The sequence below is a fragment of the Pollicipes pollicipes genome, unplaced genomic scaffold, assembly GCF_011947565.3.
Source record: "Pollicipes pollicipes isolate AB1234 unplaced genomic scaffold, Ppol_2.1 Scaffold_2555;HRSCAF=2994_pilon_pilon_pilon, whole genome shotgun sequence".
NCBI lineage: Eukaryota > Metazoa > Arthropoda > Thecostraca > Pollicipedomorpha > Pollicipedidae > Pollicipes > Pollicipes pollicipes.
The window spans coordinates 46,541,044-46,567,310 of record NW_023596136.1 but is presented as its reverse complement, the minus strand read 5'-3'; the positions used below and the strand labels follow the sequence as shown (position 1 = coordinate 46,567,310).

The window sequence follows — 26,267 nt, the reverse complement described above, 5'->3', positions numbered from 1 at the left end:
ATGTGTGTATTCGCTTACACCCGGGGAAAGGATGCTACACCACGCCTACCTACTTCTTTACTTTAACATACACTTTTCCACTACATATGGTATAGACAAGTCCGCGACCTGGCCCACGCTCAACTTCGACACCTGCAGAGGCTGGTGACAATGACTCCCCTTTTCCTTTGGCCTAGGTGGAAACGTTCTATTGACAGAAACGTTAAGAGCGTTCGACATTTCGGCGGAAAGATTCCAGTCTATTTGAATCTATTTACATCTATCGAAACATCGAATCCCAATCTAAAAACAAATCGACTCTCCTCGGGATTCGAAGCCGAAATTGCTTCACATTCTCAGCTCTAGTTTACAGCCTTTCTGCACAAAAGTGCAACTGTAAAATGAACACATATAGCGTAGGACATGGATTAGGATTGGACGGCAGATAATACAGATTAGCTAGTTTCACCATTCGGCGATGTCTACAGGGCAAAAATTATGTCATAGAAAGTAGTGGAAAAAGTTCACGTAGAAATGTATTAGTTTCCGAGGATTAACTTCCGTTCACTACTTGAGGCGATGTAACAGACTGGGCTTTTACTCAGTTAACCTACTAGCTACGGATTACCTTTAAAGGAAGCAAAATTTTGGGAAGCTTTATCCACCTGTTTGCGTGGCTGAAAAGCCTAAAAATTCTCATAACTTATGCTGAAAACTGCACCCACATCACGGGTACAGTCCGTGCCCCATAAAACCACGGCGCAGTGATGACTAACGCGCCCGCACACACCACTGATGCCTGGGGAGTCCAGACGGCACACAAGTCGTGGCCACCACACCCGGACAGCGCGCGTCACGCACCAGCACGGCTCATGTCTGCGCCCTCATACCTGGATTGTCAGGGATCCGCCACATGTACAGGTTGAAGTCGTCGCTGCCCGAAAGCACAAACTGGTCCCGGCTGCCGGCGAAGCAGCAGCTCTTCATGGTGCATGAGTTGTAGTAGAACGGGTGGTCAAACTGTGAGTGAAGAAACAATGAATAAGCCAAGCGAACTGTACAGTCTCATCCTCTTAGAAGGTTGCCACGTGACAGGGCTTTTTGGCTGATAATCCGATGAGGTTTACACCTTCAATACACAGAGTATGCCCTAGCGCAAGCCGTCAGTGTCACTGGCCACATCTCAGTGAGTGATATCACACTAGTAATTTGAGCCCAGTCAAGTTTGTGATACAAACTTGACGCTCTGAGGGCACCACGCAATTAACGAGTGCTGTATGTATTTGAAATCGGCCAACAGGACGCCAACGGCCCTACAACAGCACGAATTCGGATATCATGTTCGCCATTAACCAGTGTGTTGACCTAGCACGAGACTCCTATGCATGTATATATATATATATATATATATATATATATATATATATATATATATATATATAAACCAAAAGATCGGAAACGGCTACGAACGGCTACCCAGAATGTGCTCGACCAAAGACGGGCATTGTGCATTGCATTTAACTAAACCCACATGTATCAGTGGCCGGGGTGTGGCTTAACAATGACATCTACCATGCACGCAAATGAACCGTTGAACTGTTGGCTGATGAACGCGTGCGTTTCACAAAAGAGAACCGTCGGATTAGTTTGCCCGTTATTCGCCCGGTTTGCCTTAGTTTGTACAGTTTACCTGCGAGTCTACGCCATTTTAAAACCGATGCCCCTCTATCGATAACACACGTATGCTAGTGATGTAACATGGTGTGGCCGGCCTAAAGGTATTATATATCTATGCTCCCACAACCAGGTTTTTTCTTAGCTTTAAAGGGAAAGTGACGCACTTCACATGGCGCAACCGGGGTTCCTCCACTACATGGGAGCGGAAGGCGCTGACCACTCGCTCATTACCCCCACCACACACACCTCCGCTCCGAAGGCCCGAGGACACACTGGGCTTGGTGGCTACCTAGTTACCCTGACGTGCCAGCAGGACAGCCAACGGACCCGACACCAGTGAAGTACAAGGCGAGGACGTCAATGGTCTGGTTATAATCATTCGGGCCTTCAGGCGCCATGACTTTGTCTTCACGTGGAGCCATCCTCATCGGTGCGACATCACCACGATCTGACAGAAGGCTCGGTTGACCCGAGGTCACACTGACCTGACAGATGGGTGAGGTGGGCGACATCAGATCGTACAGCACCGGGGGAAGCCTCCGCCGCAGCACGAACAGCCTCCTGCCGTCGCTGCTGTAGCGCGCCGACATGGCGCCGTAGCGGCAGGCGCCGTACCTCTGCAACACCCTGTCGACAACAGATGGCGTTAGCGGCCGACCGTGGCTTTACAACGCCGCTTATTCGCAGCGGTAACGAAGGCCATACTTCAGCAGGACGGACACGAACGAAACGTCCCTCATCTCGCCAGGAAGCAGTGCTCACATCAACAAGACCGAGGAGCTCCTCTCACTGGAATGCAGCTCTTACATCACCGGGACACAGCGCCTCCAAGTCAGCAAGAGGCCATGCCGGGGAGCGGTGCTCATCTCACCGGGGAGCGGTGCTCACCTCACCGAGGAGCGGTGCCCACCTCACCGGGGAGCGGTGCCCACCTCACCGAAGAGCAGTGCTCATCTCACCGAGGAGCGGTGCTCACCTCACCGAGGAGTGGTGCTCTCACCGGGGAGCGGTGCACACCTCACCGGGGAGTGGTGCCGACCTCGCCGAGGAGCAGTGCTCACCTCATCGGGGAGCGGTACCCACCTCACCGAGGAGCGGTGCTCTCACTGGGGAGCGGTGCACACCTCACCGGGGAGCGGTGCTCACCTCACGAGGAACGGTGCGTATCTCACCGAGGAGCAGTGCTTATCTCACCGAGGAGCAATGTCGACCTCACCGAGGAGCGGTGCCGACTTCGCCGAGGAGCGGTGCCGACCTCGCCGAGGAGCGGTGCATATCTCACCGAGGAACGGTGCTCACCTCACTGAGGAGCGGTGCCCACCTCACCGAGGAGCGGTGCTTATCTCACCGAGGAGCGGTGCCGACCTCACCGAGGAGCGGTGCCGACCTCGCCGAGGAGCAGTGCTCACCACACCGAGGAACGGTGCGTATCTCACCGAGGAGCAGTGCTCACCTCACCGAGGGGCGGTGCTTATCCCACCGAGGAGCGGTGCCGACCTCGCCGAGGAGCGGTGCTCACCTCACCAAGGAGCGGTGCTCACCTCACTGAGGAGCAGTGCTCACCTCACCAAGGAGCGGTGCTCACCTCAGCGAGGAGCAGACGCGGTTCTCACATCCTCAGGACCCGACACTCACCTGCCGGGCATGCGGACGTCGTACACAGCCGCGCCAGTTTTGGAGTTGGCCGTGGCCACGAGCTGGGGCTCGGACGGGCTGAACATGGCCGAGTAGTAGGCGGCCAGTGATGAGCCCTGCTCAGCCAGTGAGTGTGGCTCTATCGGGCAGCCAAGGTTTGGAGTTAAGAGACGGTAGAGGGCACACACTACATCGGTTCTCGAAAATTCGTGGACTGAGGTGAAGGCTGGGGTTTTCACTGATCCACCCCGTCAGTCTGGGATTTACACCTTACACCCGCCGTCAGTTGTGTTACGGAATGATGGTGGCAGCAAAGCGAGCCCACACATTAGAAGCATAACTCCAAAGTGAAGAGTCAAGCACCGGAAAGCGGCTCACGTAGCAACATGATTGCCAGGTCCACGCCACAGAGCCGCTTCAGCCTCCATCTCCAACAAGCTCAAACCAGCCTCCAGCTCAGTCCCAGTCACTCACCAGCCAGACTCATACGCAGGTCAAACAGGAGCACGCGGCCGTTTTCACAGGAGGCCACGAAGACGTTCTCCCGGCACGGATCCACGCTGAGGCCGTACACAGCCTGCTGCTCGGTGAACACATCCACCGCGGCTCCGCTGTAACGGGACACTCTGTCGGAGCATGTCCGCGGCAGTCCGATGTAACAGGACTTTCTGTCAGCGCATGTCCGCTCACTCCGGCAGACCGCCTCCATTGTTTGCTGAAGGGTCGCTGCCATTGAAGCGCTCGCTCAGGACATGCTCATCGCAATCTCGCTGTAAGATGCGGCCACCTCTACTCCAATATCACTCCGCACAGCAGCGCAGCAAATGAAAGCCCCGACGACTAGACGCTGCCAAACGCTGGCGACGGCTCCACACGACGAGCGGACCAACAACCTCGAGCAGCCAACAGCCTGCGAAGTTCTGGCACCTCATGGTCCCCAGCGACTTCACCACAAGCTCGCCTCCTTCGCACACGCCTTCGCACGCACCCGCGCAGATCCCTCCCCGCGAGCCACTGCCCTCCCGCCAGGCGCGGCGGTCGCGCTCAACAACGCCGCCGTCCACTCCCGCGACTGCCCCCCACCGGGCGCGGCGGTCGCGCCGCCGCCGCCGCCGTCCACTCCCGCAACTGTCCCCCACCGGGCGCGGCGGTCGCGCCGCCGCCGCCGCCGCCATCCGCTCACGTGGCCAGGTCGTGCACGATGACCTGTTTGTCGTTGCCGGCCGAGAAGACGCGCCTCTCGGCGGCGTCGAACGCCAGGCAAAAGATGTTGGACAGGTGCTGCGAGACCATCGGCACGACCGGGTGCCGGCCGCCCGACAGCGTGCGCGCCACGTCCCACACCAAGACGCGCCGGTCGTCGCCGCCTGCGGACGGACGGCAGCCGAGTCACCGGGAGCCGGGGAGCGCGGGTCTCTGAGGCTGCGGCGCTGGGGGGGAGGGCGGGCGAAGGCTGTGGTCTTCGCTGCGAGACGCTGCTTAATAAGGCGATGAAGCGTGGAAGAGCGTTCAATCTTGTAGGCATTGCGCGATGGATGTGACTGGTATCATCCGGATTCAGGCGATGCTTCTAGCAAAGTTAGGACAACGCATAGCTTTTCTTAGCAAGAGGCCCGAAATAGAGATGCACGAGTGTACGTGTAAGAGTATCGACACGACCAGGTGCCGGCCACCCAACAGCATAATATATATATATATATATATATATATATATATATATATAGATATATACATATCTATATATATAGATATATATATATCTATATATATATATATAGATATATATATGTCTGTGTCTGTGTCTGTGTCTGCGTGCGTGCGTGCGTGCGTGCGTGCGTGCGTGCGTACGTGCGTGCGTGCGTGCGTGCGTGTGTGTGTGTGTGTAGGGAAGCTGACAACCATTTCTGCCCATGGCATCACGACAGTGAGCGAAACTCTGCCACAGAAAGCACTGGACTGAAAACTAGTCCACATCTAGCTGCAGCGACCAAGACAAGCATTCCACTGCTGAGCTGCAGAGTCATTCCAGGCAGTGGGCAGTCGCAGGAGACGCGCCGCCAGTGCGCAGCGCTGGGACCGCTCACCGGAGGCCATCAGCGCGCCGGAGGCGGAGAACTCGATGGCGTTGATGCAGCCATAGTGGGCGACCAGGTCGCGGTGGTAGAGGCCTGAGGCGGCCTCCAGCCTGGCGTCCAGCAGCTCTGACACGTGCAGTCCGCGGCCGGCCAGCGAGCGCCGCTCCAGCGCACACACCGGGTTCCCGCCCAGCATGGCGGACACTGCCGAACAACAACAGCTGCACATAACTTGGCAATTCGAAGGGTTCATTGTGCATGAGTTGTACGGATCGCGCCGGCACTTGCAGGCCCGTTGTGATGCTCGAAGGACGTAAATGCATTGAGCATATTCGGAATGAATACGCATGCATCCCTTCTGAATTGTGGGGTGCTTTTTGGATTCCTTGACTCTTTCGTGCTCGCGACAAACATCAATCATTGGTCTTGCAATATACCCTGGACGACATAGGTCTGGAGTGATTTTTACTTCTAGCTGTATGAAATTGCCCACATGGGTACAATCAAACTTATAAACTTGACCCTTATGAAAGCTGAGCAGCAAACATTTTAAAACTTGTAGTCAAATGTATATATCAAATTGAGTGTAAGTTTTTCTTGTGGGGCTGATTCCTCCCAAGATTTTGGGGTCTTGTACTAGATCATGGTGGTACATGGGAATAATGTTTGAAATATCAAAAACAAATAAGTTGGGGGGGGAGTGTGTAGAAAAAAGGGCCATGACTACCCCAAAATATGCTAAATAAGGGTCTCCCCCCAAATTTGGTCCAGTTTCTTCTCAAGGGGAAGGCTGGAACCACCATTAACTCCTGTCTCCTCCCCCCCCCCCCCAGTAGTTGGGGGCTGGAGCCCCCCACTAAGCACACTAAAAACTAAATCCCTGGCCCACCCCAAATTTTTGGTAAACTGACCCTTCTTGATGTCATCACAAACACTGCACAAATTAAAATCATGCTGCAGAAAATATGGCACAAGGAGGAATGAAAGGTCCCCAAACACACCACCTGATAATTCTTTCTTTCCACCTCTATGTTACTACACATGTAAAATAATAATGCTTATTAGTTTATTACTTCAGACAGTCTTCAACAGCAGCATAAATAGTATTCACTCCCCATTCATGGATTAGAGATTAAGCATAACACAAGGACCCACTTTACCCAGCAATGATATTCTGGCATGCATAGGCTGCTGACTTAACACCCTCATTAAACCATGGCTTCAATGATACTTAACTATCTTTCAGCTAATTTGCACAAAAATTTTCTGATGGTAAACATGATTATCATGAAAATGGTGTTCAATCATGTCAATAGTCCCTTACAAGGTTTTTTGAAGCCAAAGTTTGTCAACTATGACAGGCATCATGAACAAACTGCATCAAGCAGAAGCAGAGCCATCAAGACATGCTCTTATTCTGCAAGTTCTAATCTCAGCAAAAAAGGGATCACAAGATCTATTACAACCTTACCATCAAAACACCTGCCTGACACAGGTTTCAGCACAACACACTAACTGGGTTTTCTCCAAACTGTTGTTACCAGAATCATCTCCACCAGAATCAAATGTAAAACTGAGACTCACACCTTTGAGTTGGAAGCTAAAAATAGCTTGAAATTGGGCTGTGCCACCCAGGGTCAGGGTAAGAATAAACCCTACATACTTTAAGTTAGTCAGACCCCATTGTGCTAGATCAGTATTGGGCAGAAGCAAGAACAGGGAGGCATGCTCATGAGAGACAGCTAACCCATGTTCAAAAAATTGAATGCCAGCCTTATGGCATAAGATGGAGAGAAAATGGACAAGAATAATGGTTTTCACCTACCTCCTCCCAGAATCCACCATTACTGAATGCAGTCCTTCAGTCTGCAGTTTTTAACCTAACATTGATGCCAAGACTGAACCAAGCAATGCCCTGTGTTTTGACTAGAAACTGCGGCCCCAACTTTGTTATCACACCTATATTGTCACATACATATCACACCATATATTGCATTATTTGCTGTGGCCATCTTTACTGACTGACGCCATCTAGCACTTAATTTTATAGGTAGTACAGCCCATTCACTAGGTTTAAGTTTTGTGGCATAATTTGAGGAAGCTTCTCAGGAAAGGCAGGTAACTAAGAGCTAGGGCTAATGTAGCTACTAGCAATAGATGTCTGGTCCAGTGTTTAGGAGCTTGTGCAGATGAGCATGCTTGCAAAGAATGAGGCTTGAGGTTAAGCTAAGCTTACAACATGGTAAAACAAATGTAACATATATGGACGCCAAGAAGACAGCACTTCCCCATAGCCATTTTTCAAGGGGGAGCAATCAGCAATCATATCTGCTTGTCCCCTTTCTCTTAAAAATGTAGGAAGCCTTGTCATTATGACAGGCAACCCCAAATTACAGTAATAGAACACTGATATGATGAAATGGAGGGAGAGCACAGAGGAGACAACATGTCATATGCAGGACTCTAGATGGCTGACACCAGGCTCAGCTGGCTGGCAGGAGGCCTTGAGTTATCTGCAGAAGGGCCCTGTCAAATCCATCTTAGGAGCCTCACAGCCCAAGAAAATGCTCCCATTTGAAAGAGCAGGTCAGGTTAGGACAGGATGGTTTTTATCCTATAATATGTGATGACAACATACTCATCATATAAACTCATACATCAACATCATCTCATTTCATATGAAAGCATTGCACATGAATTGTCCTCTTCAGAGCAAAAATGCTGTTCATGATCAGAAAACAGCAAAGTTTTCATCCCATTATCTCAGCTTGTTATTGCTGATGAGTTTTAGAGCATGCAGAGTACTGCTGCCATTTTGCACCCAGTATCCCAGTTTGAAATACATGACAATTATGATGAGTGAAGCAAGGCAAATATCTTTACCATAACCTGATAAAACATGCCTACCTAAAATATCCTTTGAAACTAAGTGAGTGTACTGCAAGAGGAAATCTTGTTGATAGGGGGTTGAAATGGACAAAGAGGCACCCTGATCTGTGTTAACTTGAAACCTCTAGACTTCCTCTTGACACTAGAAGTAGTTGGCAACATCGCCCCTGAGGACACCCAATATCTACAGGATTTAGGCCTCATCAGACAGCAGCTTTGCTGACAAGAAACATTACACAACAAAACGTACCTGATAGTAGGTGAACTTGTTACAATAATTCTATATGGCGAACTTCAATATGCCAAACTCAACAAAGAAAACGAGGCCCAAGCTTCAATGCCAACAATATGCTCCGTTGAATCGAAAACGTTCCGCAGAAACTGTATTCCAAGCCCTCATATTGTCACGCATTTCACACAGCATGAACCCACAACCCCAGACAAAACGACGAGAACACGCTGTAACTTCCTGAACCATGAATACATAATGATCAGCTGATCAATGGTTTGTGATTGGTAGCGGAAGAGCACCAACGGTTATTGATTACCAAATATGCTTGCTACGAACACTAGGGCCTGCGGTCTCTCTCCGTGTTATCTGTTCGAATGCGGGTATAGCAAGTTTCTGTGCTAGTGTTAGCAAGTTTTGCCCACACATTATGCACCTTTAGTTACGAAGAATGGCGCAGATGCATACATTACGGCATAACAAACGCAGCATATTGGCGGTATTGGTATGCATTAGTTTGGTTGGGGTTGTCCGGGTTTTTGATATATGCCAGATAATGCGGAATCGCGATAATTTAGAAATTGTCGTCTGTTGAAATGAAGGTATGATGGATGTCATCAAAACTGAAGCTATCAGCCCATAACAACGTAGCTGAGTATCAGCGGGAGGTGAAGGTGAGTGCAAAATAGATTCTAACTACTTAACTAGATGCTAGTATTCGGACCTGTGGTTGATGCTAGTGGAATGAGTTCAGTTCATGTAGTGCTGGTAGAATAAAAATGTGTTGTTCACATATTTTTTGTGTGACTTGCACATGGATTGATTCTTTTAAATGTGACAGCACCAATAGCCATATTCCTCAGAATGTCCGGGGCAATGGAATAACATCCATCTATCGATTCCCCTATTTGTTAGGAAAACAGCAATTTGTACTGTCTTAGTTATATTATGACTGCTTCTCTGAAATACACTTAACAACTTCTTGCTTTATTTTTCCTCATAATTCACTGTGAGTCATGATTTGAATCATGGTCTGTTTCTGTGTGTACAATTTCCCATTTGGAATTGTTGGATCCTTGGAGGACAGGTTCCAAAGATGAATGAATGTGTTTTGCACCCAGCTATCATTGTGACATACTGGACAGCAGAAATATGCTTTATATGTTATCACGCTGCACATTTATGTGGCCAGTTACCTGAATGTTCATTCTGTCCTTGTGATAAGTCATTAGGCAGCTCCTAATAAAGGCATATTAAAAGCTGAAACTAAAATATTAGTTCCAAATCAATTGTGCAATATGTCCAGTTCCCCATACCCTACAAATGGTGTCACAATCTTGCATGCTTTATGGTGCTTTGATGTTGCATTTTTTGTAGACTTCTACACATTGTTGTGTGCTTCAGGATAACATCACTCTTGGGTGCATGCTGCTTGTCACAGGCTAAGCCTCTAATGCAGTGGTACTAGATTCTCTATTCAATGCAGGGTAGCACCAGAAGAAAAATGTCCTAAGCAATGTTATCACAAAAGCATGGCTAGCAATAGGTCAACCTGTAGTGTATATGATGGGACAGAGTTATATTTCAGTGGCTTGACATGCATTTCCAGATATGCACCATCAGGCTGGTTACTAAAGCACATTGCATTTACCATTTTTCTGTTTTCAAGCAGCTGGATCTCCAGTCACAGGGGGCAACCAAAGCAAACAGGCATTTGTTGTGTAACTAACCAGGAAGACCAGCTTCTTACTGCCAGAAAACCCACACTTGGAAGGCCTTTGTCCCAAAGAACTACTCCTGGAATACCTAGTCTTGGAGGACCTACTGTTGGGAGACCTTTGTCAATATACACTGTTGGTGTCTGTTTATCAAGTCAGACTATCCAAACAGCAATGGGCGGCACCACACGAGGGGTGGCCAGAGTGGGATGGGACTGGTAGGGATGGGCTGAAAGGCTGGCCTGGCGGCCGGGCAGCTTCAAAGCCTGACCCGGTGTAAAACGAAAGGGTTGGATGGCATGGGCCGAGCTCACGCTGACTCATCTCAGGACACAAATGGCAAAAATGTTCCTGATCCGAGTCGGAGCATCGCTGTTTGTCCGAAGGTCCTCACTCGTTACACGAAAAACGGCAGTAGGTGTCGTATTCGTAGATATCCGCGAGAAAGCCATTCGAGCGTGGGTCTTCCGGGTGCAGACATTCAAAGCTGTATGTCTTCCGAGAGTAGGTCTCGGGTGTAGGTCTTCCAAGCGTAGGTCTGCCGATCGTAGGTACTCACAGTACCATGCCTTCCAAACGTAGGCCTAACACTGAGTAGGTCTTCCTTCCCTCACCCAAAAAAGCTCTGTACTGCATAGTAGGTCCTCCGCAACCTTGTTCGATGAAAGGGCAGAAACAAAATTATCTAGTCAGTTAGGTCACACAACTTTGGCCTGATAACTTACAGTGACCGCGGGCAGGCCTGTGGTTTGTATATTGTCGCCCTCTACCACAAGCTAACCCCAGTTAAGTGTTAAGTAAGGCAGGGATAGGTGACACGCTATCACCAGGTCTGGGTGAATGATGAAATCAGCCACCTGCTGCCTGGTGGCATCTCCTCAGCTGCTGTAACATGGCGCGATCCTCGAGTTCATGGCTCGGGGCACAGGGTGGTCGTCATAGTTGCCACGGAGGATGTGTTCGCCAGACACCACACCGTCCGCCCGTGGCCCCGCTACCAGGAGGAGAGGGGGAATGGTGTTCTTGTCTCACTGCACTGGTGGGTCCAGCCCACTCAGGCAACAGTCTCACGGCATTGGTTTGTTCAGCCCACTCAGACAGCAGTCTCACGGCACTTTTGGGTCCAGCCTATTCACGTAACACCTCAAAGGGCTACTGTGACAGCAGCCGCGAACACGCTTGACTTGGGAGAGGGGTCTCAGCAAGCCGCGACTTCAAATTACTATCCAAAAGGAGTGGCATGGTGCTTGATAACAATATATTGGTTTCCTCTAATACGCGGCTTGGCTGACGTAATGACGCGATGCGTTGGTTGTACGTCCACAGCCGAGCAGTGGGACAGAAATTGAAATGCATTCGAACTGTATCATTAATTTGAAATGTATTTTGAGGTGGCGCGTGACGCGTAGTTCTTCGTGGATAGGCGTTTCGCCACCTGTAGCAGAACAGGACCCCAGTATGGATCTTGCCATTTCGTGGCTTGCTTGCCGATTCTATTGGGCTCGGGTGCTGACTCAGATCCCCAAGATTAGTACCATTCGTGGATGGGTGTGACCACTCATGGTTAAAGGGGCCAAGCTTGAATCCGTAGGGGACAACCTGATCAGCAAAGTACATTTTGAGCGCGAACTCGTAAATACGTGCATTACGTGGGTAAGATCGAGGAACGAGATCCCATTTTGGGAAAATTGGTTTGGTGGACTCATCTCCTCCCCCCCCCCCCCCCAACTCCCAGTGGTTACACGAAGCACTTGTGACCCATAACAACGCACACATGGCAAAGGAGTATATTCACGATCATTGCACTGCACTAAACAGACGACAAGAGATCTGGGTAGGTGTGTAAGAGCCATCCCCACGGAAGGCCGCCTCGCACCGCACAGCGCGGCGCCAGCTGTTCAGTCCCCTGGCCATCGGCACAGGCACTCTCACACAATGCGGCCGCTGCTGCCACGGCTGGGACGGACGACCTCCGTCGACGCCAGGTCAGGCGGGTCAGGTCGCCTCAGGTCACTCGCGGCCCGACCTGCAGGCGTTCTGACGGTAGAAGAGCCTGAAGCCCGCTCCGACGATGGAGGGCCCCGTCACGACCTTGATGACGAACGGGCCGTCAGTGTTGTCTGCGGAGAGAGCGAGCATGCCGATGCGTCAGGGTTTTAGTGGCGGGCAGGGGGGGGGGGGGGGGCGTCGGGTGACTCACGCAGTCAAGTCTCCCAGAGTGGAAGCTTCGGAAAACCTCCGCCGATCGCTCTAGGTGGCCACAGTGAGGCACCCGAATGCAACAGACATTCACTCATCCCGCCGCCTATTGAAATGGTCGTCGCGTGGAAGGAGACGATGTAAAAGCCACATTCGCTTGCCCCGTTTTACTCAAGCTCGACAGTTCAGCAAAGCCGGGAGAGGGAGCTTTGGTTTAGGTTCCGCCGCTGGGCGATAATTTTAGCGTCCAGTTGGTTGCAGCTTGTGCTCTTACGCGATACACGACTGGGACTGAGGACCTCACCATGGTTTGTTACGTACGAATTTTGCTCCAGTCGTATACAGCCCAACAATCTCACTTTATCTTGTACGTAAGCCTTCTGCTTTGACTTCACCACGGTAAGCGTGGCGTCTGTGCTGCGGGTCTGTGGGCCAGCGATTGGTCCGCGCCAGCCGAGTCTGCTGATGTCACACACTGACCGGTGACGTCGGCGTGTTCGGTGAGCAAGCTGTTGAAGGAGCCGTCGTTGAGCCGGTCGCCGCAGAGTCGGTCCGCACTGAGCAGGATGTAGTCGTCGGTGCACTGAGTCGGCCCGATGCCGGCTTGCCCCGCCGGCACGTTGGACGAGACCACCAGCACCCCTGCGGCGCCGGCGGACCAGTGTCAGCGGCGATCAGGCCGGCGTCACAGCCTGCGCCACGCCAGGGGGGGGGGGAAGGGGGCGGGTCAGCGGGGCCGCCCGGCGCGCCGTGCACCGGACCGGGTCGCAGGCAGCTGGTGAATCGCGATCATGGAGTGCGGGTGAACGGGCGCACACGAGCGGCTTGGTGTGGAGCACTCGGCGTTCGCGGAAACGGACCCCTGATCAGGGTTGCCCGGTGCTTTTCTCCAGCTGTTGCGCGTCGTGCCCTCTCACCTCCGACAACGGAGGTCCTGGCGTTGAAGATGTCGAACGTCTCTGGCTGGCTGAACCTGTCGAACCGGTCGACGCCGTACGTGATGCTGCAGAAGCCGGCTTCCTTCCGAATGCAGATTATGTAGTTGAGATTATTCTGTAAGCGGTGCAAACGTGAACACGGGATGACATTGTGTAGGAGGAGTTTATAATTCCAGAGCACTGCCATGGCCACCTTACCATCGCAGTTGACAATTCACTCGTTCTTTCGTGCTAAAATAGGAGGCTCTCGAAAACTGTGTGGCTCACCGGCTTTGCATTGCGTGTGATGTCAGATGAGAAATTTGGGTAAAAAGGCCTCATCGTTTGCCGTCTCCCGCTGCTGGTAATGAGCAGGTTGGCCCGGGTGATTTGCGGGAGGGTGTTGTCAGCCGTCTGTCGCCACAAACCACATCAAACACAGCGTCACAGTCGAAACCGAGCTCGGCGTCCATCGGCGGCCCCCCCCCCCCCCCCCCGGCTCGGTGACGCACCAGGTACCCCTCGCCGGCGGAGCCCGCCGCCGCGAAGTTGAAGCTCTCGAACTGGCCCATCTGGCCCGTGTAGTGCTGCAGGCAGTGGTGCGGCGCGCGCGCCGGCGACGCCCGCGCATACTGCGTGACCTTGACCCGCCAGCGGTGCGGTGTCGGCCCCGACGAGGTCACCATGCGCAGCTGGACCGGTCCGCTCACGTCCCCCACCTCCACGTACACTGAGGCGGGGGTGGACGTCGTTAATGACGGGCGCCTCCCACAATGCGCATGGTGCGATCCTCTCGGCGCAGTTAACGCATCGCCCACGACACGAAAAGTACGTTTAATTATATCAAATGCTTCATTGAATAATAAATGAAGTCTTCAACTTAAAAAGTTCTTAATAAGGAAATTATACCACTGAAACTGATGAAGTATTGAAGTTCTTAGATTAACTACTTTATTTAATAAAATGCATTTATTCCACTGCTGAGTCATCGTAGGTATACTGCTGTCCGTGTTTTTATGTTGTTTGTCTTCGTTTATTTAGCGGCCGTGGCTTACTGCGCGTGAACGATGATCTTTGCTTTGTACTGGTACGCGCGTCCTCGTGCGGTGCTGTTTTGTACTGCTACGTGTGTCCTCGTACGGTACTGTTTTGTACCAGTACGCGCGTCTCGTGCGGTGCTGTTTTGTAATGGTATGTGCGTCCTCGTGGGGTACTGTGTTGTGTTGCTGCGTGCATCCTCGTGCGGTACTGTTTTCCATCCTCGTGCAGTACTGTTTTGTGTTGCTGTGGGCGTCCTCGTGCGGTGCTGTTTTGTACCGGCACGCGCGTGCTCGTGCGGCACTGTTTTGTTCTCCTGCGGGCGTCCTCGTGCGGTGCTGTTTTGCACCGGCACACGCGCCCTCGTGCGGTGCTGTTTCGTGCCACTCACTGTGCTGCCCGCTGTTCTGGCCGCAGATGCCCGGCACGGGACCGTTTGTGTTCTGGCCAGTGACGGTGAACTCCTCTGTGTTACAGTTGCCGTCCGTCGGCGGCGCCGTCTGTGGACAGAGCAGAGCGGGGCGGACGCGTAAGGTAGGCTCACTGTGACACAGTCCGCTTCAGAGGTCCGACGTCTGTATCGGCTGTCAACCTCTCCTGGCCACATCTCTGCAGCAGGCATGTGCCTGGTTCCACAGACATGTGCCTGGCTTATAATCGTGGTTCCCGGTTGCCACTTTCCCGCATGATCACGAAACCATGGGTTCTGGTACCTGCGGGTTCTCTCATGAGCACTCTTGATTTTCCGTGTTTTCTTGACAAATACCAGACCCTGTCCTTGGCTTCCATTGTCAACAAACATTAGATCCTGGGTTCTAGTGTCCGTAGTTCTTTCATTAAAAAAAGAGATCATGGTTTCTGGTTCGCCATAGTTCCTCACAAAATCAGACCCCTGTTTCTGGTTCCATTGATTCAATAACAAAACCCTACATTACGGTTTCTGCTTCTTATTGGTTCTTTCGTCAACACTAACCCGGTTGGCTGTTGGGTAGTTCCGACCGTTGAAGTAATATCGTCTGGAATAAGATATATGAATAGATCTAAGGAAGAGATGGTCGGCAAATGTTTTAAAATAGTTAATCGTGAAACAAGCGTAATATAAGTGCAAAGTATAGATACGCACTGGCACCTGACAATAATTCTGGGTAAGATCCTGGTTGTTGCTTCCCGTGACCTTAGCTGGATATTGGTTCCTGTCGGATCCCCAACATAGTCGCAGGCTGATCTTGGGCTCTTGCCGGATCTCTGCCGCTATTCTAGGCTGGACTTTGAGTATTGCTGTATCTCCCGGTGCGGATAGTACGGCGGTTAACGCGTCTGCGTTTATCGCTTCACGCCTGGGAAACCTGAGGTACTGGGTTCGATCTCCCGCGATGTCCGCACTTCCCGCCAGGGTGAGAGGCAGGCGACGCCTGCCTGCCTCAGCAGCTGAGAGCGTCGTAAAGCCTTGATGGTTGGGATGGATCTCCTGGTTTGTCATCAAGATGTATGTTGGATCTTGCTGGTTTCCCCACCACAGTTCACAGCCGATCTTTTTTTGCTGGATCTCTGGTCTTATGCTTCATTTGTTCCTGGCTTCTCCGAGTTCCGGAACCGGTAATCGGGAGCAGGGAACTGGTTTTCAGAAAGATATCCTATGACCGGGCACATGTCTGCTCTGTAGTCGAAAATGCTAGTAATGTACACACAGCAAAATGGTAGCTAAATGGATTGCCGAGCAACAACCACAGGCATGCGCTAAATAAGAACATGGAACCAACTGAGTCCTTGGACATGGACTCAACCAACCCGGGGAGGCCAGCGTGGTCTTCAGACCCTAGCTTTATAAGAAACTGCTTTTTTGCATCCTGAGAGATGTGCGTCGCGGAAAACAAGCATTACCGCGGCTCAGTAGCGGGGCATGGGTTGTTTCTTCTGACTGTGGAACATGAAGCTTTAGCTTTCCGGACTCTTGGCTCATGGCATACCACACCCTGTTCCACGCTCCGTCGTCCGCGGTTCCATGTTACCGTTATGACCGCTTCAAGCGAAGGCGATGTGAGATCAGCAGGGCCCCCACCATGTGACTGTGCCGTTGGGAGAAATTGCGTGCCTGGGTTGTGATTGCCAGCGTGCCGCGGGTCATGGTGGCCCAGCTGGCAGCAGTTCTAGTATTCTCGTCCTGGTGGTTTCTACCATCATTCACCCTTAGATGCAAGCATGTTGTAGTTTTGATCGGTTTTCCATTGCTTTGTGCACTGAATTTGCGTCAAAAACCGCAGCGCATCAGCGCACGACATAACTGCAGTGGATCTATTTTCGCTAGCCGTTCGCGCCCATCATCTGCGAGCGCTGCACTGCGATATGACACTCACCCACAATCCGCAGCAGATCTCGATTGAGACTCCTCAATCTCGATTGAGACTCCGGCTGCCATTGCAGATGCAACATGTGTCTTGTCTCGATTTATCCCAGCTGCGGAGCACATGCGCTTATACGGCTTCCCGCGTAGTTTGCGGTACACCCGTGTTATCCATACGTTCCGTCTTTTCTTGACGTTTGCCGTGCCGGTCCCCCACCGTCTCTGATGCTACCAGATGTCCCGCGGCACAGAATGACCCGATAATCCGGCATTTTCCCACGGTCGCGGTCCCGGTCGGCGGCGCTGTATCGGCGCGTGGAACGTAGAAACCGAGCATCCATTGATGATCAGTAGTCCCCCAGCGCCGCCGAGTCCGAATCAGACGCTCATTCAGGGCTGACCTGGCCACCTGTCGCAGTAGCGAGCGTGCGAACCCGCCCGACAAGTGCACGCCGCCCCTGTGGGGGTCGTCGGATCACGTTCCGCCGGGGGTGGCGCCGCGGCCCCTTGTCGCCGGCCGACTGCGGGCGCGCGGGGGAGGCGGAGAGCGCGCGAAGTTTGGGTCGGGTGGCCGTGACGGGCGGGCGGCGGTCGGGGCGCTCCAGACCTCGGAACAGGCGTGACTCCGGGTGTGTGTCGGGGCGGCGTGGAGGCGAGACCCTGGAGCGAGTCGCCGAGAGGTGTCTGCCCTTCGGAGCGTGTTATGCGAAGCGTGGATTCATCGCGACAAGACATTTCCCCTTCACGTCGTGGCCAGCGGCCTCAAGAGCGTCCAGCTGTCCCTGCAGTCCATTGATAGAAGAGCAACCAGCTGTCCCTGCGGTCAGCTACCAGCACCTCTCAGTCCAGACTCAAATGCTGAAGTGCTTAAATTGTGACCCTTACTCCGGCTACGTTCTAAATTTGACGGACCGCTGGAATCAGTCCGCCGCGCCTTGCCTTCTGTAGGAGTGTCGGCGCCGGTGGAATTCGGTGGCAGTGAGTGCTGGCGATGCCCACGTGCGCGCGATCCGCCGCTGCCCTCATCCTGCTGTCGGCGCTGCTCTGTGCCGACGTCGCCGACGCCGGCACCGGCGCCAGCCCTCTGCCGCCGGGCGTGCGCGTGTTCCGCTTCCCAGGGGTGTCCAACTGGAGCGCCCTGCTGCCGGACGCGGCGAGCGGGCAGCTGCTGGCCGGCGGGCGAGGCGCGCTGGTCCGGCTGGACGCCGAGGCGCTCTCGCTGACCGAGCTGGCTCGCTGGCCGGCCGATGCGCTCGACCGGCAGCGCTGCCTGCTTAAGGGCCAGCCGGCCGCGCTCTGCGCCAACTTCGTCACGGCGCTGCTCGGCCGCGGCCGCCGCCTGCTCGCCTGCGCCACCAACGCCTTCGCACCCGTCTGCACGTGGCGGCGCGCTGACTTCGTCTCGCTGGTGGAGCGGAACGTCTCCGGGCTGGGCGTCGGGCCGCACTCGCCGCTGCAGCCCTCAGCGGCGCTGCTCGCCGGCGCCGGCGCCGTGTTCGCCGCGGCGCCGGCCGACTTCGCCGGCGCCGACGTGGCCGTGTGGGGCGCGCCGGTCGGTGGCGGCGGCGTGCGCAGCGCACCTTTCGACGCCGCCTGGCTGGACGCGCCGCGGCCGGCGGCGTTGCTCAAGGCCGGGCCGTACGTGTACGCCGTGCTGACGGAGGCGGCTGGCGGCTGCGACGGCCGCCGCCCGGCGCTGACGGTGGTGCGCGTCTGCCAGCGCGACGCGGCGCGTCCCGCGCGCGGGCGGCTGTGGCGCGCCTTCCGCTCGGCACGGCTCGAATGCGGCCTGCCGGGCGAGCGGGCGCCGTCGCCGCTGCGCGAGGCCGCCGCCGCCACGCTGCGGCACGGTCGCCTGCTGGTGGCGGCGCGCGCCGCGCCGCTGGCCGGCTCGGCCGTCTGCCAGTACCGGCTGGCGGACGTGGACGCGGCGCTGGACGGCCCGCACCTCTCCGCCGCGCCAGACGGCGGCCGGGTGTCGGCACCGACGCCGGGCCCACAATGCGCCGAGCCGCCGGCGCCGGCCGAGCGCTTCCACCGGATGGCCACTGCCGTCAGGCAGGCGGGCCCGCCACTGGCGATCGACGCGCGGCACGCGTGGCGCTTCGTCGCGGCCGACGCGGTGAGCGTCGGCAACGGCACGGCGATGGTGGTGTTTGCTGTCTCTGAGCGCGGCGTGGTGCGGAAGACGCGACTGCTGGACTCGGGCGCCAGCTGCGAGCTGGACACGTTCGACGTGTTTCGAGAGCTGGCGCTGAACATGAGCAGCGTGAAGAGCCTCGCGTTGGACACCGCTTCCTCCGCGCTTTACCTCGGCACGGACGCCGAGGTGGTGCGCTTGCCGGCCGCTAGATGTCACCGGCTGGCGGCGGCGGCGGCCTGCCTGGGCTGCGGCGATCCGCACTGCGGCTGGGACGGACGCCGTTGCACACTGCGGCCGGCGGCGGACACCGCCTGGTCGCAGGCGTCGGCGGTGGCCTGCCCGCCGCCGGTGCCCCCTGCCGCCGGCTGGGCGGCCTGGTCCGCGTGGCAGCCGTGCGGCCGGCGGGACGCGCCGCCGCTCGCCTGCCGCTGCCGCCGCCGCGTCTGCATCGCCGCCCGCTGCGACGGCGACGCGGCCCAGGTGTCGGGCTGCGCGGTGGCCGGCGGCTGGGCGCAGTGGTCGCCCTGGACGGCGTGCTCGGCCTCGTGCGGCTTCGGCGTGCGCTCGCGGCGGCGCGCCTGCTCGGACCCGGCGCCGGCCGGCGGTGGCCCAGCCTGTCGCGGCGCCGCCACCGAGCAGGCGCTCTGCCCGCTGCCGGCCTGCGCGCCGCGCCCGGTCGGCCCCGTCGCCGGCGGCTGGTCCAGCTGGGGCGCGTGGAGCGAGTGCGGCGCCGGCTGCGGCCCGGCCGTCGGCCTGCGCAGCCGCCGGCGGCGCTGCGACGCGCCGCTGCCGGCGCACGGCGGCGCCCCCTGCGCCGGCTGCGAGCGCGAGGTGGCGCCATGCCCGGCCGCGCCCTGCCCCGAGCACCGCGTCGACTCTGGCTGGACGGCCTGGGCGCGCTTGCCCGTGTCGGCCGCCGTCTCGCCGAGCGGCGCGCGCCTCCTGCGCCAGCGCGGGGTCACGGCCGTCCTGCGCCGCTTCGGCTACTCGTGCTGGGTGCGCTCAGAGAGCGGCGGCAGTGCCAGCCGCCAGCTGGAGACGATGCGGCGCCGGTGCGAGCCGGCCGGCACGTGCCGCCTGATCGGGGCGCGGCCGGGCGCCGGCTGGGGCGGCTGGACGCGCTGGGCGCCTTGCTCGCAGCCGTGCGACCGCGGCGTGACATTCCGCACGCGGCCGTGCCACGGCAGCGGGCCCGACTGCGCCGGCGCCGGCCGCGAGGAGAAGGAGTGCCATGTGCACCGCTGCCCGGCCGCCTGGACGTGCTGGGCCGCGTGGGGCGCGTGCGTGCCGGCGTGCGGCCTCGGCGTGCGTCGCCGTCGCCGGCGCTGTCTCACCCCGCTCGGCACCGCTGCCGACGGCTGCGCGGGCGTCGCGGAGGAGACGGTGCAGTGCGGAGACGCGGCGTGCGTCGGCTGGCAGCCCTGGAGCGGCTGGTCGCCGTGCGAGGCGGGACTGCAGCGCCGCGAGCGCAGCTGTCCGCCGGGGAACTGCTCCGGCGCGGCACGCCAGCGCCGGCTGTGCGAGGAGCCGGCGGCGGCCGGCTGGGCGGCCAGCTGGCTGCCGCCACTGGCCGCCGGCCTCGGCTCGTTCTGCGCAGGCGCGGCGGTGGCGGCGGCGCTTACCTGCTGCCTGGTCAGCCGCGGGCCCGCCTCGGAGCCGTGTTCCAGCGCCGGCTCGGTGCCCTCCAGCCCGCACTACATCGCCGGCAAGGCGCCCGAGTTCTTCCCGACGGCGCCGCCGCCGGCCGCCTGCCCTGTCGTCGGCTCGCTGGAGCAGGCCGACGGGCTGGCCGGCGCCTGGAGCCTGGCCATCGCGCTCGGCAGGCGGCCGCGCTCGCCTCAGGCGGCGCGGACGGCGCGCTCCAGTCCCGAGCGCCGGCCGGAAACGCTGGCCACCATCGCCGAGGAGCGGCCCGACCTGCTGTCGGAGTGACGCCCAGCCTGAGGCGCGCATGACCGGGCTGAGGTTCTGAAGGCTGGCAGAGGCGCGTCTGGGACCTGTCCGCTCGCCGCCCGGGAAGACTGTCTATGAGCGCGGCGGATAGTGCGGAGGAGGAGCGGTGTGTTGGCTCCCTCTAGCCGGCGGAGGCGAGCGCGCGCTCGTCTCGTGATGCCGGTTCGGTGCAGACATCGGACTGAACGCGTTGTCATGCGGAGGTGGTCTGGTGACGATTTAAGATCGCATTCGACTACGGGAAGTCAACGTGGCGCACCGCGTGGTCTTTTTGACACCAACTGGTCCGTCGCTTTGACTTAGCAAATGGTGACCCATTCCGCTGTATCCTTTCCCTGGCTGCCTCGGTCCATTATGCACTAGTCCGTCGTGAGGTCGGACGGCTCGGCGTGCAGTCTGAAGACCGAGCTCAGTCCGTTTTGTACCGGCCGCTCGACCTGCGCAGTATGTTGCGCCGTCACAGCGCTGGGCTGGCTCGTCCCCGCGGGTCGCCGCCGCGAGAGTGAGCTCCAGGGGCAGCCGCTGCGGAGCTGAGAGTGAGCTCCTGGGGCGGCCGCTGCGGAGCTGAGAGTGAGCTCCTGGGGCGGCCGCTGCGGGGCTGGGTCCCGCTGGCGGGCGGTGTGATCTCAGGGGCTGACACGCGCACGCATCAGACGATGGTATCAGCTGCTCGGGCCAGCTTCGCCAATGCCGCAGGCTGCTCAGCAGCTGGGACTATCAGGAACTGAAAGGTTTCAGGTGGTCTGCGTGAGGTCCTCGGAGATGCGACAAAGCTTAAGCAGGCCATCGATACAGTGTTTCAGGGGTTATGCCTGTGAAGTCATGCGAAGGGTTGTGGTATGACCCGTTACGTGTGTAAAGTCGTACTCGTGGGTCACTTAGTGTGACATGATAATGTATGAAATATAAAAAACAACCGCTCTTACGCTGAAGATAACATGTTTTGTTCCTGTTTTCGTCATCGATGCGTGAGAAGTGACAGCACGGTTGATGACATTTACGTGGTTGATTACTAGTGTCGTACATCATTCCGAGTCAGACTTGATCAGCATTGGTGGCAATGTCTCAGGATCCCATGCAAGCACCTGTCCTGAGGCGAGATTGGAGATGATGAGTCCAACGGTTCTACCTCGAATCGTTTGGGCGTCGTCGCGATCTGATTCATTTATGTATGGTTATTTGGGATCGTGCTGTCCTATCCATTGGTTTGGTAGGTTTGGAGGCTGGCCGGCGCTGTTCCTGCATTTCGCGCTCGTTCTGAACCGCATTGCCCATGAAAGTGCGTGCAGTAATTCCACAGCCTTCACTCCTGATCAGCTAACATTACCGCCATACGTGGGGCCCGCTATCAACCCCCCCCCCCCCCCCCAATTCTATCCATCCATATTCTGGGCCCGTCGGTTTTTCCCGACCCGGTGCGTTAGAACGCATCTTACACAGGGGTGGGACGCACCCGCCGGTGCCGACTGCCTCGCGCGCCATCGTCCCGCGTCCCTGGACGCCTCACCTCGAACTCGAGCAGGTCCAGCCGCAGCTGGGTGACGTCGGTCGACGCCTTCTGCACGGTGAAGACGCACGTCCGCGCCGCGGTGCCCGTCGCCGGGTACTGCGGGTTGACGAAGAACGTGCCGTTCTGGCTGGTGGTGCCGCCGCAGGAGAGGGTGTCTGAGGGAGAGCGGCTGATGAGCGTGGTGAAGCAGCTGGTGAACATTGGGTCGTAGCACAGCTGATCGATGCCTGGGACGTCGGGACTTAGGATTGTTTGTCGTCAGGGGCCCAGTGCTAGAACTGGCATCTGAAGAGTAGGCAAGGGTCTAAACACCTCAGGATCGGCCACAACTTTGTGAAGAATCAGTGGCAAGCGTCGGGGCAGACATTTATATCTGAGTGTTTTTCGTTTTGATTTGTCATGACAATAATGGCTTCTACTTAGGTTAGGACTCAATTCCAATTTCATTCAGCATCAATTTCACCCAAGCGGAGTCAAGCTCAAGTCTGCTTCGAATTGTGTGGTGTTTGCTGCCTGCTGCCTGAGCTGGCTACTCACAGAAAGCAGACGCCTGACCCGTCCACTCACAGACACAGTAGACGCCTGACCCGTCCACTCACAGACACAGTAGACGCCTGACCTGTCCACTCACAGACACAGTAGACACCTGACCCGTCCACTCACAGACACAGTAGACGCCTGACCTGTCCACTCACAGACACAGTAGACGCCTGACCCGTCCACTCACAGACACAGTGGACACCTGACCTGTCCACTCACAGACACAGTAGACGCCTGACCCGTCCACTCACAGACACAGTAGACGCCTGACCTGTCCACTCACAGACACAGTAGATGCCTGACCCGTCCACTCACAGACATAGTAGACGCCTGACCTGTCCACTCATAGACACAGTAGACACCTGACCCGTCCACTCACAGACACAGTAGACACCTGACTCGTCCACTCACAGACACAGTAGACGCCTGACCCGTCCACTCACAGACACAGTAGACGCCTGACCTGTCCACTCACAGACACAGTAGACACCTGACCTGTCCCCTCACAGACACAGTAGACACCTGACCCGTCCACTCACAGACACAGTAGACACCTGACTCGTCCACTCACAGACACAGCAAACACCAGACCCAGCCACTCACAGACACAGCAGACGCCGAAGCCGAGTGCGCAGGAGCCACGCGCCAGTCCTCCCCGGCTGCTGCACTCGGCCGGCAGGTAGCAGGTGCCGCTGGCGGTGAAGCCGTCTGCCTCGTCCACCTGACAGGCCGAGTTGGAGAACCGCAGCAGCGTCAGCAGCGGCAGAACTGGCGGCAGTGGCGGGAGGCAACGGCGTCAGCAGTGACAGAACTGGCGACAGGCGCGGGAGGCAACGGCGTCAGCAGCGGCAGGACTGGCGGCAGGAGCGGGAGGCAACGGCGTCAGCAGCGGCAGAACTGGCGGCAGGCACGGGAGGCAACGGCGTCAGCAGCGGTGGAACTGGCGGCAGGAGCGACAGAACTGGCGGCGTGGGAGGCAACGGCGTCAGCAGCGGTATAGCTGGCGGCAGGAGTGGGAGGCACCGGCGCCAGCAGCGGCGGAACTGGGAGTAGGCGCGGGAGGCAGCGGCGTCGGCGGCGACAGGAGGGCAGGCGCACGAACAGCGGCGTGGCAGACGCCAGGTGCGAAGCGTGAACAACTGAAGGGATGATTACACCGCTCCAGGCTGGGCAGCGGCAGAGTGAGCAGAGCAGGGAACACATTGCCAGCTGCAGTGTGGACAGCAGGTGCAGTGATAGGCGTATAGAACAGCCTGCGCTGATGTGGTCCGACGCGAGTGCGTCATTTAGACAGTGACGGCCCCGACGGCACACGGGCATCCACAGAACCACTGTGAGCTGTGACGAAGATTACGGATATCACATCAGGAACCGAGGTGTGGAGCGGATTCTGCGGTCGGTGAAGCGGAAATGAAGGTTTATGACAACTGTTCAAAACAGAAGGTCAGTCGTTGTTTTGTCATCATCATGATCATCATTATCAGTACGCTGATTGCGCTGAACGAATTGTTTCATTGTGCGGGCTGTCGTAGCAGTGGTTCGGAGTACCGTCGGCGTACAGAGCAGCGGGTTTCTGGAAGGTCGAAACAGAGTAATGACAGGCTCGCACCACTTGTGAAGCATTAAGAGCCCTGACGCCCGCTGACGCCCGCTGCCGGGCTCGGTTCGGACGCCTTAAGGGCCCTGACGTCCATTGCCTGGCTTGCTTCGGTCGTGTATTGACATCATCTGCTGATATGTTCAACGAGTTGAGACGCCAACTTGTCTTGTTAACTCAGCTAGAATATCTTGCATTCACATTCACGCTCTGGTGAACACATTGGAACCTATTTTTTATGTGATATCTTTCTCTATGCCACTCAAGATAGATATGGGGGGGGGGGGGAATGCGACGCCTGTCGGGTTTTTGGAAGGTGGCCTGACGCGCCCCGCGCAGCGTGACCTGCGCCGCCCGCACGGCACTGCTGCCGCTGCGCCTATCACACCCGGCCAACACCAAGGTGCTGCTGATCCGGCCGCAGGGTGCATCGGTGGCCCCGACCTTGTGTCATCGCCCCCCCCCCCCCCCCGATGACGACGCTGCGATTAGCGGAATATCTACCGCCCTGTCAGCAGTGCATCCGCTGAGCTGCAGTCCGCTGAACTGCAGAACCGTCGACGTCGGATATTTCAGCCCCCTGAAATATACCGGGCACCGGCAGTCGGTGGTGCCGTTCCCAACCTGCGAAGAGCGTCGAACCGTGCCACCAGATAAAACGACATGGGCGACCTTCTGGGTCTGAAACAGTGGGTCTGCCAACCCACTAGAGGAGAGAATATTCTGGATCAAGTACTGTTCCGATGCATGCTATCACAGATCCATGTCCAAGACGGTCTTCTGAACTCAGATCACAAACAGACCATTACCTCCCTCAGTGGGCCGGTGAGCAGCCGGTCTGTGGTCAATCGGCTCACTGCGTTCAACTGTAAGAAGGCTGGCTTCGACGGTCTGCGCCAGAGCCTCTCTCTGATCCCGTGGGGGCTGCTGGATGACGTCGGAATTGACCAAGCAGCGGACACCTTCTACACACTACTTGAGTCGGGCATGCCGACCACGTCCTCACGGTGATCCTCCGGTACAGCCTGCATTCCTGGTTCGACGGTACGGTGCGAGCTGCTCACCGTCTGAGACCACAGCCTGCCTTCCTGGTTCGGCAGTGCGGTGCGAGCTGCTCTTTGGCTGAGACGGTTTTCCGACGTTTGTGGAGAAACCTGAGCGCGACGACCGCGGCTGAGTTTGCGTCCAGCAGACGTGATGTTTAGTCCGTGTATTATATATACCAGTACTCTAAATATTTACATAAACTCACCGACGCTTTCAAGAGCGACCCCAAGTGGTACCGGTGGTTTTTAAAATGTGTCACGAAGAAGTCGTGCATATCACCAGTCTTGCTTAACTCTGAGCGGACTCTTGTGTCGGATGACATGACCCGCGCTGCCGCGTTGAATGACGCCACTGCTCTGAAATTTGCTAAATTTGTGTGCAAAACCCTCCAGATGCGCTGTACCACCCAATCGAGTCACTGAGCCAGCTGCGAGTCTTTGAGGCAGCCGTGCGATCCGCGATAACTATGGTCGGTCCCGACAAGGTCTGTGGGACTGACAATATCAGTGCTCGCATGGCCACCGAGTGTGCGGACGAGTAAGTTGCTCCGCTCAAGAAGATTTGCAACCCCTTGGTGGGTTACGGTGTTTTCCCGGGAAGATGCAAGCAGACAAACATCACACATTTTTTCAAGAAAGGGGACCAAAAGGAGCCGTCAAATTACAGAAGTACCCTGCTTCCTCCCTTTGTAAAGATACTGGGACGTGTTTCGTATGGTGAGCTGTCCCGTCACGTCTCGCCTGTGTTGTGCCATCATCAGTATGGTTCTATTCTTAGGCG

General features: G+C 56.6%; 3 protein-coding genes across 3 annotated transcripts in view; 1 reads left to right on the top strand and 2 right to left on the bottom strand.

Annotated features, from left to right (window-relative positions):
• Positions 1-8,707, bottom strand: part of LOC119102094 (DDB1- and CUL4-associated factor 5) — a 20,045-nt gene extending 11,338 nt beyond the window's left edge. Inside the window, exons 1-6 of the mRNA XM_037225461.1 lie at positions 8,506-8,707; positions 5,376-5,570; positions 4,475-4,658; positions 3,766-3,902; positions 3,292-3,430; positions 2,142-2,283 (exon numbers count right to left, since the gene is read on the bottom strand). Coding sequence (XP_037081356.1) covers positions 2,142-2,283; positions 3,292-3,430; positions 3,766-3,902; positions 4,475-4,658; positions 5,376-5,562 — 789 coding nt within the window. The 5' untranslated portion in view covers positions 5,563-5,570; positions 8,506-8,707. The remainder of the gene's footprint in view (positions 1-2,141; positions 2,284-3,291; positions 3,431-3,765; positions 3,903-4,474; positions 4,659-5,375; positions 5,571-8,505) is intronic.
• A 294-nt stretch (positions 8,708-9,001) lies between these two features.
• LOC119102070 (BLOC-1-related complex subunit 5-like) overlaps positions 9,002-26,267 on the top strand; it is a 28,196-nt gene continuing 10,930 nt past the window's right edge. The window contains exons 1-2 of the mRNA XM_037225444.1: positions 9,002-9,158; positions 14,834-14,890. The gene's annotated coding sequence lies outside the window, so the exon portion shown is untranslated. The remainder of the gene's footprint in view (positions 9,159-14,833; positions 14,891-26,267) is intronic.
• LOC119102083 (uncharacterized) lies at positions 12,213-25,471 on the bottom strand. The gene is made up of 8 exons (XM_037225451.1): positions 25,417-25,471; positions 23,447-23,611; positions 22,301-22,458; positions 14,748-14,856; positions 13,831-14,048; positions 13,319-13,454; positions 12,882-13,043; positions 12,213-12,322 (listed from the first exon to the last, which is right to left on the bottom strand). The coding sequence occupies exons 1-8, from the start codon at positions 25,469-25,471 to the stop codon at positions 12,213-12,215; spliced, it is 1,113 nt and encodes a 370-aa protein (XP_037081346.1).

Excerpts from the sequence above, each read along its gene's own strand:
- LOC119102083 (XM_037225451.1), bottom strand. The coding sequence starts at position 25,471 with ATGCAGGCTGTACCGGAGGATCACCGTGAGGACGTGGTCGGCATGCCC. Across the intron at positions 14,049-14,747 it reads CCAGAACAGCGGGCAGCACA|TGTACGTGGAGGTGGGGGAC; the intron begins GTGAGTGGCACG and ends CCCCCGCCTCAG. Across the intron at positions 13,044-13,318 it reads CAGGACCTCCGTTGTCGGAG|GGGTGCTGGTGGTCTCGTCC; the intron begins GTGAGAGGGCAC and ends CCGGCGCCGCAG.